At 46.6% G+C, this 19,447-nt stretch overlaps 1 protein-coding gene across 2 annotated transcripts in view; it reads right to left on the reverse strand.

The window, feature by feature from the left end:
- Nucleotides 1-19,189, reverse strand: part of PHLPP1 (PH domain and leucine rich repeat protein phosphatase 1) — a 272,576-nt gene extending 253,387 nt beyond the window's left edge. For both annotated transcript variants that reach the window (XM_082257744.1, XM_082257743.1), the window contains exon 1: nucleotides 18,057-19,189. In XM_082257744.1, the coding sequence (XP_082113870.1) occupies nucleotides 18,057-19,056 (1,000 nt within the window). In that variant the 5' untranslated portion in view covers nucleotides 19,057-19,189. The remainder of the gene's footprint in view (nucleotides 1-18,056) is intronic.
- Between the last annotated feature and the right edge of the window lie 258 nt (nucleotides 19,190-19,447).

The raw sequence follows: 19,447 nt of genomic DNA on the forward strand, positions 1-19,447 counted from the left end.
ATAAAAAGTCCACCAAAAGTCCATAAAACTTGCAATGCATGGAGTAGGAGGATAAACCTTCATCCAAAAAAGGAGTATTGGAAAGTGCAGATTTACAGGGAACACCCTTGCTTGCCACCACCAATATGCTGGGAATAGTATAGCTGAATTTCCGACTCACCAGAATTTCCAGAAATAGATGCCTCCCCACTTTCATGGAGCAGGCTTATACAGCATATCAATATTAGTGGTAGGTCCCCTGCTCCAGATCCCTAAATGCACTAACGACAACTCCCCTCATATAGTGGATGGATGGAAAGATAAAATAGAAAGCCTTCAATAGCGTGATAACGTTTCAAATAAAGAATTTATTCATAAAAATACACATATCACACTCACATTTAAGCAGATCTTTTGCACGTGTAAAAATACTCCAAGCATAGGAATAAGGAATCACCATGAACGGTTCAATTGTTCCATGCCAGGTAGACTGATTGCTCGGGGCTCCTTACTTCCTTGTTGTCAGTACACAATGTGGACGCCGTATAGCCACGCCCCTAATATTCTACAATATTTACATTTTTAGTAAACTCATTCAATGAACCCAAGCTCTGCAAGCTAAGATAACATGCACTGCATGCATTCACACATTTTTCACAGTAACCATGAGATAGAAACAAAGTTCAGGAATATTCCTTTATCCCATTGTTTTACAAATCTATGTGCACTACAAACTGTATGATTGAATCGGTTCCGATATCGCTGTTTTACTAACCTGACAGCTTATTCTAAATAGGAAACCTTCATTTGGTTTGCAAATAAAAAAGATTCCAACTACCAGCAAGAATAAGTCCTTGCATTCAAAGAGCACCGGTCATTTCAGATCCATTATGGCAGTGCCTGTTAGCGGACATGCACTCACCTTGCTGCCGCCACGTCCCTCACCTTGTTGTCACTGCCACATCACCAGCTGTCCTCACCTTGTTGTCACTGCCACATCACCAGCTGTCCTATTAAAGTGAATGGGACTGTCAGTGAGTCAACAGCGAGTCAGAGGAGGAGCTGTTGTGGGACAGAGATGACGGTTGCTCTTCAAAAATTAGGATTTAAATCAAGTTTAATAGTGATTTAAATCTTGATATAAATCAAATGCACCCTGAACAAAAATGTCATTTTTGGCGAGACACTCCCAAAGGGAAATCCCATCTAAAGGTGTTCATACCACTTTCCTCAGAGTGCTGTAGCTGATGGATTATAAAACCGCTCTCTTATTTGATTTGCATTGCACACGGAAACATACAAAAAACTTTTCCAAATAACAAAAGTTAGGAATCTGCAAAGTTTGTTAAAATCCTTGCAATATGCATTGATCCCCCACAGGGAAATGTTTTTCTCATCAAAGCAGAACCAAACCCTCCTATCCTTCACAGCCAAGAAATCTATCATCTTCGCCTCTGATCTGGAGAGGTGGAAGTTCCAAGGGGTTAGTATTCCTACATGATTAAAGCTGAATTTTAGGAATTCAGATACTTTGTAAAATGTGCTTGGCATGCTATAAGTACAAGATAAATGCCACCTCCTGAACGTATCCCTTATTTGTATCTGCCAGTATTATAGCCATTACTACACTCCAGGAATCGAAGAGATGTCTTCTCATACACAGCAATCCTGCCCACCCCTCCCTTCTGCTGCCCATTCACAGGAGCCGTTGTATTTTGTAAAGGAGGAGGGGAAAGCACAGTGGCTGCATGCAACTCTGCAGTTGTAGAAGCGGAGACCAGAAGGTCCAGGATAGGAGCTCTGGAAATGTAGCTATCCTCTCAAAGCTCCATAAAATGGCCAGGTGTAAATTAAAAAGTTAAGTCCACAGGTGGCACACACCTTTGTGAACTTGGGAAAAAAAAATTAAAAAGACAGCAGCTACAAATCTTGTAGCTGTTGACTTTATATAAGGACACTTACCTGTCCAGGGAGCTCCCAATGTCAGCACCCCAAGCCAGTCTGTTCATCGGCTCCGGCATCTTCACTAAGGGAAACAGGAAGTGAAGCAGTGCAGCTTCACAGCCAGTTTCCTACTGTGCTTTCTGAATGGTCCCGCTGTCTTCTGGAACCTGCGTCTCCCAGAAGGCAGCCGGGGGGGGGGGGTCAGGAGGGGCCAGAAATTACATACATCGCCGCGCAACGATTGCAGTGATCTTACCTAGAAGTGGGAACCTGGTTTTGACAGGTATCTGCTCCCCCTCCCCCCACAAAAGGTACCAAATGTAGCAAAGGGGAGGAGGAAGCAAACAACCGGCGCTTTCCCTTTTGTGTGGAGCTTAGCTTTAACTCCTAGTATGCCAGCACACAGCTAGCTAGATACATAGAGTTCCAGATTATTTAAACAGTAGTAAATATTTCAAATTGTGAGGTTGGCCATATGAGAGAGTTTTTGATCGATAATGCCAGAATGTCAGTTAACCTAAATCTTTAAAGCTTAAAAGAGAGGTATGGGTCCGATGCTGCATCTGTCCCCTGGTGCCTCTACACTGAGAACCGAGCGATCAAACACCGATTGCCCGATTCTCACAGCTCGCCGAGGAGAGCGCTGCTTACTGTCAGCTCTCTGCTCTGTCCCCTCTTCACTCACTGGAGTGCTGAGCTGTGGAGGGGGCGAAGCGGCAGGCTCAGGCTCTAGACTCCCTGGCCAACTGGGTCCCAGGACTCACTTCCTGATTGGCCAGGAGGAGAATACGGAAAACACACAAGTGGGTGGGCTCGGGATGCAGCGCTCACCCTTTTTTGAAGCCATTTAGAGCCGCAGGCGCTAATCATGTGCTTCAAAAAAAAAAAAAAACATTGAAATCCATGCTTCCTGTTCCCCTTCATGAAGATTAGGGGCTGGGCGCATGGAATAGGGGGGCTGCTCCTCATATGGACAGGCCGCCACTGATGCTCAACATTTCTCCCCCCCCCCCCCATCACATTGGAGCAGCCCATGTGACTATAGAATCACACACGTGGGCGTATACACCATGGTAAATGACAGTCCACTCCCTCCCTCCTCTTCCATGCCCACCAAACAACTAAACACAATGGAAGCAGGATATTAAATCTTTATCGATAGAGGCTTCACCTTCCTCTCATAAGACAGCCTGTGACTGGCAGAAATCCTCCCACAACATGTTATTGCCAACAAAGAAAAAAGATTTCATTTCAAATATTGTATGACCATTTAAAACCATTAATGGATATTAATGATGTATTTTTACTCTGTATCCAAAAGGCTCCTCCTGCTTAAGTTTCCATGCAGACAGGCTGGGAAAGATCTGGTTCATATGACAGCTGTATATAGATTAGGAAAAAGGTGCTTAGATTTTTTATTATCAAAATAATTTCAGTGCCATCGTCCACATACAGAAACAGAAGGGAAAAGATCAATAAACAGTGTGTGTGTTTAGTATCACTTGGAAGTCTCCTAACTGAATGAGCAGACAATTGTTAGCATTTACGGGTAGAAGCTTGCCTAGAGTTCATGGCAATCAAAGGGTTAAAACAAACTCGTGTGCTTATGTCAATGCAAACAGGAGGGAGGAGAACTGTCCAACAACAGCACCATTGTAAAATTCTCTGGGGGAAGACAATAGTAATCAACAGATAATACCCAACACAGCCAGCCACTATTTACCCCCTTCATTGGTCAGTCCGATCAGGCCACGGGCATCTCATGTTATAGGTTGGAGCGCGTTATTCCCCCAGCGAACGTTCGTGCCAAAAGCTCAGTGACATGAATTCTGAAAGCTTCAGCTTGCAATGCAGAAAAAATTAAATCATAAAAAGCTTCCTTCTACTGCCTTACATTTTCATAGACATAGTTGTAGTTTGAGATGGAGACAATTATTGCCGAAGCCTAAAAATGAACCAACTAGTGGTGCACCAAAATTTTAGCTGCCAAAAATAGGGATTTCAGTGTTGTGTCGAAAGCAAAAAGGGTGCCGATAAGGTCTGTTGAAACCGCCCACTATTTTACAGCAATTTTACCGTGCTCATGGCGTTTTTCATAGATCAGGTGACTCAAATGCATCAAAAACACAACACGGGTGCATTTTTGATGCGTTCTTACTCCATTTTCAGTATATTTCAATGGGAGGTGCTGATCATATATGCACCAAAAATGCCACTAGCAGGACTTTTAACACCACTTCAAAAAGGTGCTGATAACGACCGACAAATTCAGTCATGAAAATTCATGATATTAAAAAGTCGAATACAAAATATACATTTTTTTTTCAGTTTCGGCCAAGTGCATACTGCATTTTCAGTTTCGAAACTGGAATTTCAGTGCGCCACTAGAATCTACTCTTACTAAATTTAGTGATTTAGCAAAAAACCCAAGAATATCAAACAATGACAAAACTAAGATGGAAACGTCTGCATAAAACAATTAGTACCGGTTCACATATATGCAATGCGGGAAACCCTGCGAATCCAATGCGTGTTCAGACCTGCCAATTCTGGTGCTTAAAGGTAAATGCCAGTCGAGCTTCACGGTGCCAGGCAGTGAGTATAGAGCCCAGCAGAAGACATTGGGCCCTCGGCCCACCCTCATGAAGTCTGTTTCCGCTTACTTGGTCAGAGACTTTAACACCAGTGGTCTGCTGGAGGTCATTTTGTAGGGCTCTGGCAGTGCTCATCCTGTTCCTCCTTGCACAAAGAAACAGATACTGGTCCTGCTCAAGGGTTAAGGTCCTTCTACAGCCTTGTCCAGCTCTCCTAGAGTAACTGCCTGTCTCCTGGAATCTCCTCCAAGCTCTTGAGACTGTGCTGGGAGACACAGCAAACCTTCTGGCAATGGCACATATTGGATGTGCTGTCCTGGAGGAGTTGGACTACCTGTGCAACCTCTATAGGGTCCAGGGTTTGCCTCATGCTACCAGTAGTGACACTGACCCTAGCCAAATGCAAAACTAGTAAAAAGCGGTCAGAAAAAAGGAGTAAGGGGAAAAAAAAAATTTGGTGGCCTCCACCTGTAAAACCATTCCTGTTTTGGGGGTTGTCTCATTGTTGTCCATCTAGTGCACCTGTTATTTTCATTAACACCACAGCATCTGAAACTGATTGACAATCCCCATTCCCCTCTGCTACTTACCGTATTTTTCGCCGTATAAGACGCACTTTTTCTTCCCCAAAACTGGGGGGGAAAAGTTGGTGCGTCTTATACGGCAAATACACATTTTGCCTGCTGCCTGTGCTGAGTCCTGACGTCCAATGGGGGCGGTGCCGGTGCGCGCGTCAGTCACGCACCGTCACCGCCCGATCTCCTTCCCGCCGGACCGAGAGAGCCACCGTCAAAGAAGACAGAAGAGGACGCAGCGCCGGGGACGGTTCCCGGAATCCCGCCGCCGTCAGAAGAAGAGGACGAGAGGAGCAGCGCCGTGGACGTCTCGCAGGAAGCCCAGGAGAGCAGGTAAGTGAGCCGACCTGTGCCATGCCTAAAGCACCACCTGTGCCATGCCTGTACCCTCACCTGTGCCATGCCTATACCCTCACCTGTGCCATGCCTATACCCTCACCTGTGCCATGCCTATACCCTCACCTGTGCCATGCCTATACCCTCACCTGTTGATAAAAATATTTTACTGCAGTATTTGGTTCAGAATCTTTTTTTTCTAGATTTTCCTCCTTTAAAATTGGGTGCGTCTTATATGCCGGTGCGTCTTATACGGTGAAAAATACGGTAACTGACCAGATCAATATCTCAGGAATTTAAATTACTTTATACTATACTCGGATTAAAAAGTGTTCATTTTTTTGAGCAGTGTATATGTATCTTTCTTTTGGTATAAACAGGAGCTGCTCAAGAGAGTCTTTTTAGCTGAATCCATGAGAATCAATTGTCCTACAAAAATGTATTATTGAACCACAAACAGGGGCATGTCCCAAAAGTTGTACACAAATCAGGTAGAACAACTAACCTTATGTCAATAGGGAACATGAAAATATTTTTCCACTCTCGACGAATAAACCAGCCACGTGCTTTCACATTCCACAAATGTCCCGGATGGATAACCATTCGCTGTTTTGCAGAACATCCATAAAGTCTTACATAAGCAATAAAACCAATACAGCACTCTGTTTAGAGGGAAAGTCTTTACAGCAGTCACTGTATACTTCATGCATTAGAACCAAGACAAGAGAAAAATAAATGTTACAACCAAATAGCATGTATTCTACAAAAGTATTTATATAAAAGGTTAACACACTAGTTAGGCTTGATTATAAATCAAGAACGTTCAGTACCGAAAGGGACTATTGGAAATAATCATGGTCAGCGGTCAAGACATCTGATGCAAAAAGTGAACATTACAGTAGTATCAGATAACCAAAAATACTATGACTCTGGCTAGGTTCAAACTAAAACATGGCGCGGGGTACATGTACGTTTCCCACAGCGAGCTCTTCGGCGATTGTCAAATGTGAAGTTAAGGACAGCCCAAACAACGACATTTGCCTGCCCTGGATTTCATGGTAGAAAAGCAAGATGCAATCCAGTTGTAGTGAGTTTCCAAAAGTATCGCTGCACTACTTTTGGTGCGATGCAGTGCGATCGATTCCATTTAAAAAGAATGCTCTCAAATCGCACCGCACTGAATCGTATGTGAATTGCACAGGAATTTGTTGCACATTTCTCTGCGAATCATATTGTGAATCAGGGCTTAAAGTAAAATATGAGACAAAACTTTTTTCTTGTTTTGTATAGAGTGGAGAAGGATTAGAACATCTTCTACATCAACACCTTCTACATTTGTCATGTTTACCGTTATCACTAAGAAAGTTAATGGAAATCCCAAACGTTGGGTCGTTAGAAGCGAACAGAACAGAGGTAAACCTTCCAATGGGGTCACAAGATCTCTAGTGACAACCTGTGTTTTTCTCACTTGCAGGGAATTCTTCTCACTTCCTGGTATTTTCTATGGGGCAGGAAGTGAATAGGATCCTCCCAATGGGATACAGATGGCAAAAGAAACAGTCGGGGGTTATAACCTTCTTTTACTCTATTCAAAAAAGGAAGCACTCCAGACAGCTAAAGCCAAGGAAGCTGCCTCGGTTTGATCTGCGACTGCCATGAGGCTGCACATGTGATCAGTTATGACTCCAGCCATTTGACGGTTTCCCAGTTAGGTTGAGGACACAAGCAAATGTGACAGCAATCCCGGCATTCCAGAAATATAACTTTTTTGAAGCCGTTAAATCGATGGGTTAAGATCTACTTTATAATCTACTACTGTTCAGGGGGTCTGGGCTTCAGCAAGAAAAATCAGGAGCAATGCTGGCAGCAATTTACAGCACACTGATTTAATAGCATAATTATTAATCTGGAATGAATGTCCTTGCTAAAGAACAAGTCGCTATGGGTAAAAGTTACACTTTAGGTCCTACAGTCCTAGATAGCGTAAACAAAGCAAGTACAGGAGTAATGGTAAAGGCTTGCAAGCATGACAAAATAATCTGACCAATATATTTAGAGCAAATAGTGCCGCACAAGATACACAAATACACCAAGATAACTGTTAATGTCAGCAGGTGAAAGCATTAAAAGCCAATCACTATTGCTGTCCTGAAAGGAACAAAAAATTCCATTAGCTCAAATACTAGACTCTATAAAACGCAACAGGTCCCTAAATTCCTCGGTTATTCACAAAGAAGGTGTAACACAAGAACAAACCACATCCAAAAGTTATCATTTAATAATCTAAATCAAGCATAAAAACACTGTAGTAAGTTACAAGCAGGAACTCTGAGGAAGACAGCGGGCAAGTGTAGTTGACTTGATCAGTACTGTTAACTAGAGAAAACAGATCAATGCAGACTCCAAAAACCAAATATACCATGACGCCACAAAAAGATTACTAACAGTTTAAATCAGTAGTTCCATATGAGACAATCATTTCGTTTGATAAAGCACCGTGTATGAAACAATTTACTGCAATTCTTTATAAAAATTCTTGTTTCACCTTTATTCATCCCATTTTGTACCTCAATGCTGCTAATCTCCTCCAGCTTCTTTCAGACACTTCCTGATTGCTTGCATATCATTGCTCTGGACCAGCTTTTTGATGTGACATGTGACAGTGACAACTGTGGACCATGACTGTATAAAGTATGACAGTGATGCTTGTTGTGGCCAATACCAGCAGGGCTGTGGCACAATTGGGAGGCAGCTGTCACTCCATAGTAGAAAGTGCATCAACAAGGACCCCAACGACCGAATAACCAGGTATTCTTTTAGTAAAAGCTGCATGTTTAAAAAAATAAAATAAAATTGAAGACAACCTTTAACCACTTAAGCCCCGGAAGATTTTACCCCCATTCCGACCAGGGGGTATTTTGCGATTCGGCACTGCGTGAATTTAACGCACAATTGCGCGGTCGTGCGACGCTGTACCTAAACGAATTTGACGTCCTTTTTTTCCCACAAACAGAGCTTTCTTTTGGTGGTATTTGATCACCTGTGCGATTTTTTGATCACGCGCTATAAACAAAAAAAGAGCGTCAATTTTGCAAAAATAGCAATATTTTTCACATTTTTTTATATGAAATTCCCCCAAAAAAAAATGTAAAAATCAAAATTTTTAAAAATTTTCGGCCAATTTATTTTATGCTACCTATGTTTGGTAAAAAAAAAATCGCAAAAAGCGTATTTTGATTGGTTTGCGCAAAAGTTATCGCGTTTACTAACAAAGGGAAAGATTTTTGTCATTTTTGTTGTTTTTTTTTTTAACGCGTAATGGCGGCGATCTGCGATTTTTTTTGCGGTACTGCGACATTGCGGCGGACAGATCGGACCCTTGACTGACATTTTTGACACTTTTGGGGTTACCAGTGACATTTCTACAGTAATCAGTGCTATATATATGCACTGTTACTGTAAAAATACACTGGTAGTGAAGGGGTTAACTTTATTTGGAAGGGAGGGGCTGTGTGTGTCCCTAGGGGCGTGGTTTCTACTGTGATTGGCTGTGGCTCTAGCTGTAAGGACACTGATCAACGGATCTACATACCAGATCCGTTTTATCAGTGTCTTTGCAGCGAGGAGAATGACAGGTGGCTTGTTTACACAAGCTGCCTGACATTCTCCCTCTCCCCCGCCGATCGCCGAGTGACCGGCGGACATCGGGTCCGCTGGTCACACGCGCGGGGGGGTCCGTGACCACGCGGGAGCGGGAGCGCGCCCCGGGGGGCGCGCGCTCGCTCCCTAGACCCTCACAAGCAAGCAACGTAGCCCTACGTTAGTTTGCCTGTGAGGGGCTGACCGCCGACGTAGATAGTCGTGCGGCGGTCGGCAAGTGGTTAACATTGTCCCAAACCCATTTAATGGCTAGATCCCTTAGCCCAGTGGTCCTCAACCCTGGCTACAGGGCCCACTAACAGGCCAGGTTTGCAAGATAACTGAAATACATCCCAGGTAATATTGGCTGCTCAGTGATTGCAGTACTCTAGTCTGCATCTCCCCAAGGTAATACTTAAAATCTGGCCTGTTAGTGGGCCCTGAGGACCGGAGTTGAGGACCACTGCCTTAGCCGATACAATGCACCTAGGATTCACTGACTTAGGCAGACAACATAGAGCAATGTCATATTGCCTGGATTCCAGGATAAACATTCACAGAAGTTAGGAGGCTTTACATCACATCCCCCTCATTGATCCCTGAAAGGTGGGGGGGGGCTTTACATCACATCCCCCTCATTGATCCCTGAAAGGTGGGGGGGGGCTTTACATCACATCCCCCTCATTGATCCCTGAAAGTTGGGGGGGGCTTTACATCACATCCCCCTCATTGATCCCTGAAAGGTGGGGGAGGGGGCTTTACATCACATCCCCCTCATTGATCCCTGAAAGGTGGGGGAGGGGGCTTTACATCACATCCCCCTCATTGATCCCTGAAAGTTGGGGGGGGGCTTTACATCACATCCCCCTCATTGATCCCTGAAAGTTGGGGGGGGCTTTACATCACATCCCCCTCATTGATCCCTGAAAGTTGGGGGGGGGGGGCTTTACCTCACATCCCCCTCATTGATCCCTGAAAGTTGGGGGGGGCTTTACATCACATCCCCCTCATTGATCCCTGAAAGGTGGGGGGCTTTACATCACATCCCCCTCATTGATCCCTGAAAGGTGGGGGGCTTTACATCACATCCCCCTCATTGATCCCTTGGCATCTTTTCATCTGACTCTTTTGGACATTTTACTGCCCAATATTTGACCCCTTCGATCTAAATGACCACGTCTTCTTGCCCCTCCACCCCTCTGATCTACATATTACTTTGAGGCCCTCTGGACAGATCTATTTATCACCCAAGATGACTTATTCTATACTAATACATTTCATTTGTAACTTCAGGTACTACGTCTGGGATGAATGACTTGTATGGCACATAAAAAATTAAAACAAACCCATGATTGATCAGATAAACTTTACGCTGTATTAGGCACTCTGTTTCATTGTAAAAAAAAAAAAAAGTACTATTTATTGCATTAATCTTTTAAGAGAGAAGCCTGCAAAGTATTGCATTGGTGATCAGCAGATGGCAGGTGCAATGTCAGTCTCCTGCAAACGCTGCCGCCCCTACCTCTGTACAGGCTGTCATTTCCAGAGCTATAAACAGTGTGAATGAACTCCGGGCAAACTACAAGTCTGTCTGTGAATGAATGATGTGGCTGTGTGGGGAGCCGCACGGTTTTCAAATTCTGACAGCTAGTGCAGAATTCCTATTGTCACCCTGAGGGGGCAGCACAAGAACATGTTACACCCTAAACAAAGGTTTTAACCTGTAAAATAACATGTTACAGCTTCTGTTCTGTTTCAGGAAATGGGTTTAGATGTACATTCACATTCTAGAACATCAGTCTGGCACTTTTGTCCGTTTGTCAGTGAGGCTCCATTCACACCTAAGCGCACTGCCGCTCAATTCCTGCAGCAACAATGTTGAAGAATCCTATTGTGTTCAATGGGCCTATTCATACCAGAGTGCTGTCGTCCGAGGCTCAGACAAGTATATCAGCTTGTTTTGGGATTTAACTGGGCTTTTTTTGACCGCATACACTTTAATAGGAGCGCCAACGTTTATAGGCATTAATAAAGTACTCCCATTTAGAGGCTTGTTCCCGCCACAATCCGTGTTCAATGTGCGGTTCTGCATATGCATTTACATGCATGTTTACATGTTTGAAATGGTGTCTGTGAGCTTGCTTAGGGAATTTTTTTTGTCAGTACAAATATTTTTATTAAGAAAAACATTTATTCCCCTCAAATTGATGTGCGTTAAACTGAGTTTACACATTACTATGTGAAGAGTGTATGCGGCTGTACTTTTTCCAATCACACTGTCACAGTGGTTTGAACAAGGTTTATTGGAATACATTGCTTGACTGTCTGGTGTGAATGAGCCCCAAATCTATAGGCCCAAAAACAGGTGATTCTGCTCCTGTATTGTGCCCCTAAGTCACGTGTAAAAAAAAGTGCCTCTGAATTTACCTGCCTACACTCACACCTAGTGTGGATGGGGTCCAAGTCAAAAGTCACCTGAAAGCCAACAGCCGCTTGTTTATTTGCTCCCTACACTCAGAGGGGGGAAAGGTGTGTGGGGTTTTTATTTGGTCATTGTATTAGGGCTCTTTCACACGGGCGGTCTGATCAGATCCGCCTGTCAGTTTTTTAGGCGGATCTGATCGGATCCTCCATGCAGCTCTATGGGGCAGCGGGTGTCAGCGGAGGTCACCTCCGCTGACACCCGCTGCCATCCGCATCCGATCCTGTGCATGAAATCTGGACGGATGGAAACCCTATTTTTCTATCCGTTCAGTAATCGGAGCGGAGCGGATCTGATGAGAGCGGACAAGCGGTCCGCTCTCATCCGATCCCCCATAGAGGGCAGCGGGGGCTGAGACACCTCCCTCTCCGCTCTGCAAGCGGAGACGGAGCTGTCATCCCCCCGGCTCAGCGGGGATCGCGGATCGATCCCCGCAGAGCAACACGGATCCGCCTACGGAGGCGGACCGTGTGAAAGAGCCCTTACTGTGAACCAGGGTATGCCCAGAGGCTCTGTTTTGTAACAATTTCTGCAAAACAATATAAAAAAAAAAAAAAATTCCCAGGTTTTATCTGAAGTACAAATAAAGACAAAACTTTCCTTTTTAATGTTGGATAGAGTGCAGAGAGTTTTTTTGGAAGAGGCGAGTTTCAGATTTTGACAGGTACCCGCTCCCACCCGGACACATTGCTGCGGCCATCCAAGTGAAAGTTCGCCCCCCCCTGCCTCTTGGAGCACTTCACAGGTCCCAGGAGACTGCAGTATCATTCACAGGGCCATGTTCAGAGGGCAGCCGGCTGTGGGGCCGCAAGGAGTCAGTCGGCTGCCCACATGGACCCAAAGACTGAAAAAGAGCCAGGTGAGGACATCACTAGATCCTGGGAAAGGCAAGTGTGTGTTTAAAAGTCAGTAGATACAGTATTTGTCATTTCTGGCTTTTAAATATTTTTTTCAAGGGTGAAGAATCTCTTCAAAGTGGAACTTTAAAGAGAAAATTCAGTCCTGCTAGATAACTTCAGACTGGCCCCTTTTTCCAGGTATTACTACGTATAACAAAGATAAGTGTCGATAATATAAATTCCAGCAATACATTGTCTTATACTGCTCTGCACATTTAGTTTCTCTCCATGTTTAGGCACTGCCAAGTTTGTAGAGGCCGATCTGCTGACAACCTTAAAAGCGGAGTTCCAGCCTTTTCTGTGTTTATTAAAAGTCAGCAGCTACAAAAAGTGTAGCTTCTGACTTTTAATAAACACACACTCACCTGTCTTACGGTCCAGCGATGCAGCTGCCCGAAGCCTCGATCCTCTCCCTCTGGTCTCGGCGGCGCCGGCATCACTGGTGTGGGCACCCGGCTATGACAGTTTGCGGCTTCACAGCTGGGTACGCACTGCACATGCGCGAGTTGCACTGCGCGTCTTGATTGGCCGGCAATCTTCTGGGACCTCTGACATGTCCCAGAAGATTGCAGGGAGGGAGGGGGAGAGGAGAACTTCCGCTCAGGGAGCCGCGGCGCTCCGAGCGGAAGTGGGAGCGGATACCTGTCAATATTAGGTACCCGCTCCCCCCCAAAAAAAAATTACATGCCAAATGTGGCATGTCAGGGGGTTAGGACTACCTAAAGCAGAAGTTCCACTTTAAAGCACAACTAAACTCTATCCTTTACAGCCAAGGAAGCGGCTTCAGTTTGATCTGTAACTGCCATGGTGCAGAAAGTGACCAGTTAGAACACCAGTCATTTGATGGTTTGACAGTTTGGTTGAGGATACAAGCAAATATGACAGTTCGCATTCCCAGCATTCCAGAAATGTAACTGTTTTTGAAACCGTTAAATCATTGAGCTTACTTTCGTTTTAGGATTTACTGCTTGTTCAGGGGCTCTGGGCTTTGGCAAAATAGCAGCCTCCAGCAAGAAGAAACAGGAGCAATGCTGGAGGCAACTTACAGCACACACTCATTTTGGTAGCAAATATTAAAAGGGATTGTAAAGTCTTTCTTAAAAAAAAAAAAAAAAAAAAAAAAAAAAAAGAACATGTTGGTTTTGCACAGAGCAGCCCGAATCCTCTTCTCGGGTCCCTCGTTCCTGCTCCTGGCTCCTCCCTTCTATCGAGTGCCCCCACAACAAGCAGCTTGCTATGGGGGCACCCGAGCCAAGCTGCAGATCCGTGTGTCCATTCAGACACGTAGCTGATGTTCGGCCCCGCCCCCTCTCTCTTGATTGGCTCACTGACTGATTGACAGCCGCAGGAGCCAATGGCGCCGTGGCTGTATCTCAGCCAATCGGGGGGGAGAGTTCCAGAATGGTCGAGGGACTCACTGGACAGAGAGGGGGCACAGGTAAATATTAGGGGTCAGTGGCAGCCCGTCCATTGGGGGCGCATTGGTGCCCCCCCCCCCCCCCCATCCATGCGTCCGGCCTCCTAATCTTCTACATGCAGGGCGCCGGACGCATGGATTCCAATGTTTTTTTTTGTTTGTTTTTTTTTTTTAAGCATGTTAAGCATGTGATTAGAGCCAGAGGCTTTAAAAGGCTTCAAAAAAAGAGTGGGCTCGGGGCGCAGAGCTACCAACTCCTATGTAATACAAGGCTCTGCCCGGTTTGTTACAAATTGAACGGATTGTTTAGGTGTGCCCTAACATTACAGAGTCTTGGGAAATATAAAAAAATGTAAAGTCAGCTTTAGATCTGCCATCAACCATGCATCAGCCTGATTTGCTACTATTTGAATGGATTGTACAGATTGACAGCATATGATTTGGGTTCCACAATTTCTTCAATGGTGCAGCACCTTTTGTGCAATAGTGAATACTCAAAATAAATCCTCAAAAGCCGATCAAAAATCAAACCATATGTGCCCATCAATCTTTGAATCTCCACTGTCCTAAAGTCCTTTAGGTGTAGAAATTCATCTATGTGCTGTTCCTTTAAGATTGCGCTTTCACCCAATGAGTATGACCCTACTTCCGAGTATAGGTCAAACGTCACTTGTTTGTGTGTGCGCTTTTCTTCTGTTTCTGGAGGTGAGGAGTATGGAGAATTGAAGTCATACTCATCAGGTGAGAGCGCAATTTTAAAGGAACAGCACCATAAATGGATTACTATACATAAAGGACTTTAGGACTGTGGAGATTTAAAGATTGACGGACACTAATTCTATTGCACATACTGTTTTTTGATTGGCTTTTGAGGATTATTCTTGGAGTACTTACTATTAAACATAAGGAAAAGTGCTGCACTATTGAAGAAATTGGTGTTGATACACATTTAAATGGGAGTATGTTAGGGTGCTGGCAGCTATTTACTAAACTAATAAACACATAGCAGCTCACAAGGTTATACACAAATGATTTATGTTCAAATCCCAACTGCGGCACTACCTGCCTGAAATTTGCATGTTCTCCCTATGCGTCTTTCCTCCAGGTACTCTGGTTTTCTCTCACATTCCAAAGATGTGCTGGTAGGTTAACTGACCCTCATATGTGTACGGTATGTAAGCATGTGACATAAACCTGGTACATAAGATTAGCTTTTCCGTGCAAGCCAGCAGGTTAAATAAAAAAAAAAAAAAACCTGCCAGCTCCAGTTGGAGCCGCTGTACTAACGTTCCAACATTATTACAGCGATCTACCCCGCTGAACTGTTGTATTCTGACAGGGGGGCAGCTACCCCATCGGAAAACTCTAAGACCCCTTTGACATGGCCGGTGCACCCGGCAGATTCCTTTTGCTCAGTGGGAATCGATCCGCCGATCCCCACTAAGCAGGCGGGTGACAGCTCCGTCTCTGCTTACTTTGCAGGGATGGAGCGGTCAAGAGCCCCGCTCTCCTCTATGGGGGATCAGATGAAAACAGACCGCATGGGCGTTTTCATCCGATCCTATCCAATCCAATCCTCCAGACAAATGAATAGGATTTCACGGACAGGATCAGATAGCGGCGGGTGTCAGCGGACATGTCACCGCTGACATCCGCTACTCCAAAGGGCTGCATTGAGCATCCGATCAGGTCCGCCTGAAAAACTGACAGGCGGACCAGATTAGAAAGCCCCATGTGAAAGGGGCCTAACACTCTTGGCTGCTGGTTTTCCAGCATGCCTGTCCAACAGAAGCCAGCCAAAAGACCACTTTGTCGGACAGGGTGCCACACACAAGAGCTGTTTTTTTTTTTTTTTTTACCCGGCTGATGTCGACAGGCATTCGCCCTGTGTGTACAGGGCTTTATGGACCTTAGATGATAAACTCCTTGAGGGCAGGGACTGATGTGAACCCTGGTTCACACTTCTGCAATGCGGGGGAAATGCAGCGAACCCTGTGTGTTTCCCGTACCGCATTGAATTCGCTTAGCCTCCAAGTGATCTGCTGCGGGTGTCAATGATATCTTAATGTGTGGTTCACACTTATGCGATCTGATTCATGTCCGAATGTCAGTTTGCACAGCAATATGTGAACTGATCTGGGTGGGTGTTAACTTTGAATTGACACCCCCAGCGATTTGCATATGGCAGTGTTAACTGCCTGTGCTGGGAACCCGCAGTAGATTTGCAGTGTTCCCGCATTGCATAAGTGTGAACCGGGACTAAGTCTCCGTTCACACACATGCGATGTGGGAACCCTGCGAATCCACATCGCATTCAACTCGCAGGTAGTTCACACTGCCATATGCAAATGGCTGGAGGTGTCAATTCAAAGTTAACGACACCCCCAGATCAGTTCTCATATCGGAGCGTGAACCATCAGTTCGGACATGAATTGGATCGCATAGGTGTGAATACTCATGCGATCAGATTCTGGTGTGGACCCAAAAAAAGGGTCCTGTGCGAGTTGTGTTCTAAACGTGATGCGAGTTCAGCCATACAATCTCTATTGCTGAATTTGCATCGCACAGACTTTGCATGTGACTTAGGCCTCTTTCACACGGAGAGGTCCGTATTTCGATCCGCTCCGGCCCTTTTTTTTTTTTTTAAGAGACACGGATGACACTTGTGTCATCCGGTCCGTATGTCCGCATATCATCCCATCCGTTTGTCTATGGGATTGCGGATGTCAGCGGATATCACCGCTGACATCTGATTTTGCGTCCTTTCCGTTTTTGAAACTGAAGAAAAATAGGGTTCTGTTCCGCTCCAAAAAAATGGAACAGAACTGAAAGGACGCAAATCGGATGTCAGCGGATGGTCATCCGCAATCCCATTGACAAGCATTATGTCCGTACATCACCTGCAAACGGATGGTGTGATATACGGACATACGGAACGCCCTTGTGAAAGAGGCCTTAGGGCTCTTTCACACGGTCCGCCTCCGTAGGCGGATCCGTGTTGCTCAGCGGGGATCGATCTGTGATCCCTGCTGAGCCGGCGGATGACAGCTCCGTCTCCGCTTGCAGTGCGGAGAGGGAGGTGTCTCAGCCCCCGCTGCCCTCTATGGGGGAATTGGATGAGAGCGGACCGCCTGTCCGCTCTCATCAGATCTGATCCGATTACTGAACGGATGGAAAAATAGGGTTTCCATCCGTCCAGATTTCACGGACAGGATCGGATGCGGATGGCAGCGGGTGTCTCCGCTGACATCCGCTGCCCCATAGAGCTGCATGGAGGATCCGATCAGATCCGCCTAAAAAACTGACAGGCGGATCTGATCGGATCGCCCGTGTGAAAGAGCCCTTACAGTGCACATCATATGCAATGTCTGTCATCGCATATATGTGAACTAGGTCTAACTGTACAACATATGTGTGTGAAGTGACCGTGCTATAAAAGTACCTGCAAATAGTTTGGTGTAGGTAGAAGGCTATGCACAGATCCCACAAGGGGATGATAAATAGTTTGGTGTAGGTAGAAGGCTATGCACAGATCCCACAAGGGGATGATAGTTTGGTGTAGGTAGAAGGCTATGCACAGATCCCACAAGGGGCTGATAAATAGTTTGGTGTAGGTAGAAGGCTATGCACAGATCCCACAAGGGGCTGATAAATAGTTTGGTGTAGGTAGAAGGCTATGCACAGATCCCACAAGGGGATGATAAATAGTTTGGTGTAGGTAGAAGGCTATGCACAGATCCCACAAGGGGCTGATAAATAGTTTGGTGTAGGTAGAAGGCTATGCACAGATCCCACAAGGGGATGATAAATAGTTTGGTGTAGGTAGAAGGCTATGCACAGATCCCACAAGGGGATGATAGTTTGGTGTAGGTAGAAGGCTATGCACAGATCCCACAAGGGGATGATAAATAGTTTGGTGTAGGTAGAAGACTATGCACAGATCCCACAAGGGGATGATAAATAGTTTGGTGTAGGTAGAAGGCTATGCACAGATCCCACAAGGGGATGATAGTTTGGTGTAGGTAGAAGGCTATGCACAGATCCCACAGGGGGATGATAAATAGTTTGATGAATGTAGAAGGCTATGCACAGATCCCACAGGGGACTCGCTACACTCATCATGCAGCTCCCAGCGCCAGCAGTGGGATGATGTGTACAGCACACTGACAGCTGTCATAGATCGGCTCGTACCTGCATAGAAGCGGATGAGGCAGCCGATCTCTGGCTCCATGCCCTCCTCCTGTACCCGGCACAGATCTCTGAAGCCCAGCTGGAAGAGGTAGTCATTCTGAACATGCAGCGGCCGTTCGTGTGGCTCCAGCCTCCGGCTGCTCTCCCCGTGTAGCTGAACATAGAGGGCTCCCGGGGACTGGACATCGTGCAGCAGTGGCCGGGCTGGGACAGTGACAGCCCTGGCTGGCGGCGGTGTTGGCGGCTCAGCGTTGAGCTCCTCCACAGAGGAGGACGATGAAGAAGAAGAAGAAGAGGAGGAGGTGGACGCGGCCCCGCAGTGGAATAGTTCCAGTCCCTGGCACACAGCGGGGCTCCGGCTGTCAGCGGGCTCTTCTTGGCTGCCATGCTCCCAGGACGTCTTCTGAGGGGTACTAAGCCAGGCTCCGCAGTCTGGGACGGGCTGCTCGGATTGGCCCAGTACCCGGAGTACCCCGGACGAGCCTCCTCCAGGTCTAAGCAGGCGGGCGGCCACTTGGGCGGCGGTGGTGTCCAGGGTGCAGAGAAGCGGCCTGAGGCTGGGGGAAGAGTGTCTGTGGTAGATATGGACGCAGCCTCTCCTCAGCTCTCCTCTCACCCACTCCTTCTCCTGCCTGGGTAGCGGTACCCACTGCTTGGACTTCAGCAGGCTCTTCCTGTCCAGGCTGCGGCTGCCAGGCCCCACGGTGCCACCGGCCGGGCTCTGAGGGGACGAAGGGGAGGGGGCGGCGGCCGCGGACACATTCCTCTTCAGCCGCCGCCTCCTCCTCAGCAGCAGCACCGAGTTGGCCGCTGCTGCTGCCGCCGCCGGGTTGTGCGTCAGGTGGTCCGGCGCTAGGGTGCCCTCAGTATCCGCCGGGCGCCTCTTCTCCTCCTCCCCCGGCGGGGTCCCGGCTGCCTGCTCTGTGGGCTGCTGTGAGGACGATGACGCGGGAACACGCGAAGCTTCCAGAGACATCATTGCTGGCTTCTGTGAGAGCATCCCAGCAGAGCCCCGAGCATTCTACCGAGCCCCGGCTCTGCCCTGCGCCATCATGGAGATGATGTTGATGATTTAGCGCTCCCCTCCTAAATTGCTCCAGATAGGCAGCCCCGCCACTCCATACGAGAAGGGTGTGCCCGCCCAGCCAGCCTCATACATATTAACCACACACACGGGAGGGCTCGCTCATTCACTGGTCACGTGAGGCGCTGTGTATTCCGGGAAACGTAGTTCCTCCTGTGGTGGGGGCGCGTAGCTGTCACGTGGGGTGCTCCGTTATGCTGATTGGCCGCATAGCAGGGGATGAGTTCTCACCATAGATGCCTGTAGTACTGTACAGGTGTTTAGTGCTGCACGGGGTCGTCACCTTTCCTGAAAGGGAATGCAGAGC

The sequence above is a fragment of the Pelophylax lessonae genome (genome assembly GCF_965119305.1).
Source record: "Pelophylax lessonae genome assembly, chromosome: 5".
Taxonomy (NCBI): Eukaryota; Metazoa; Chordata; class Amphibia; order Anura; family Ranidae; genus Pelophylax; species Pelophylax lessonae.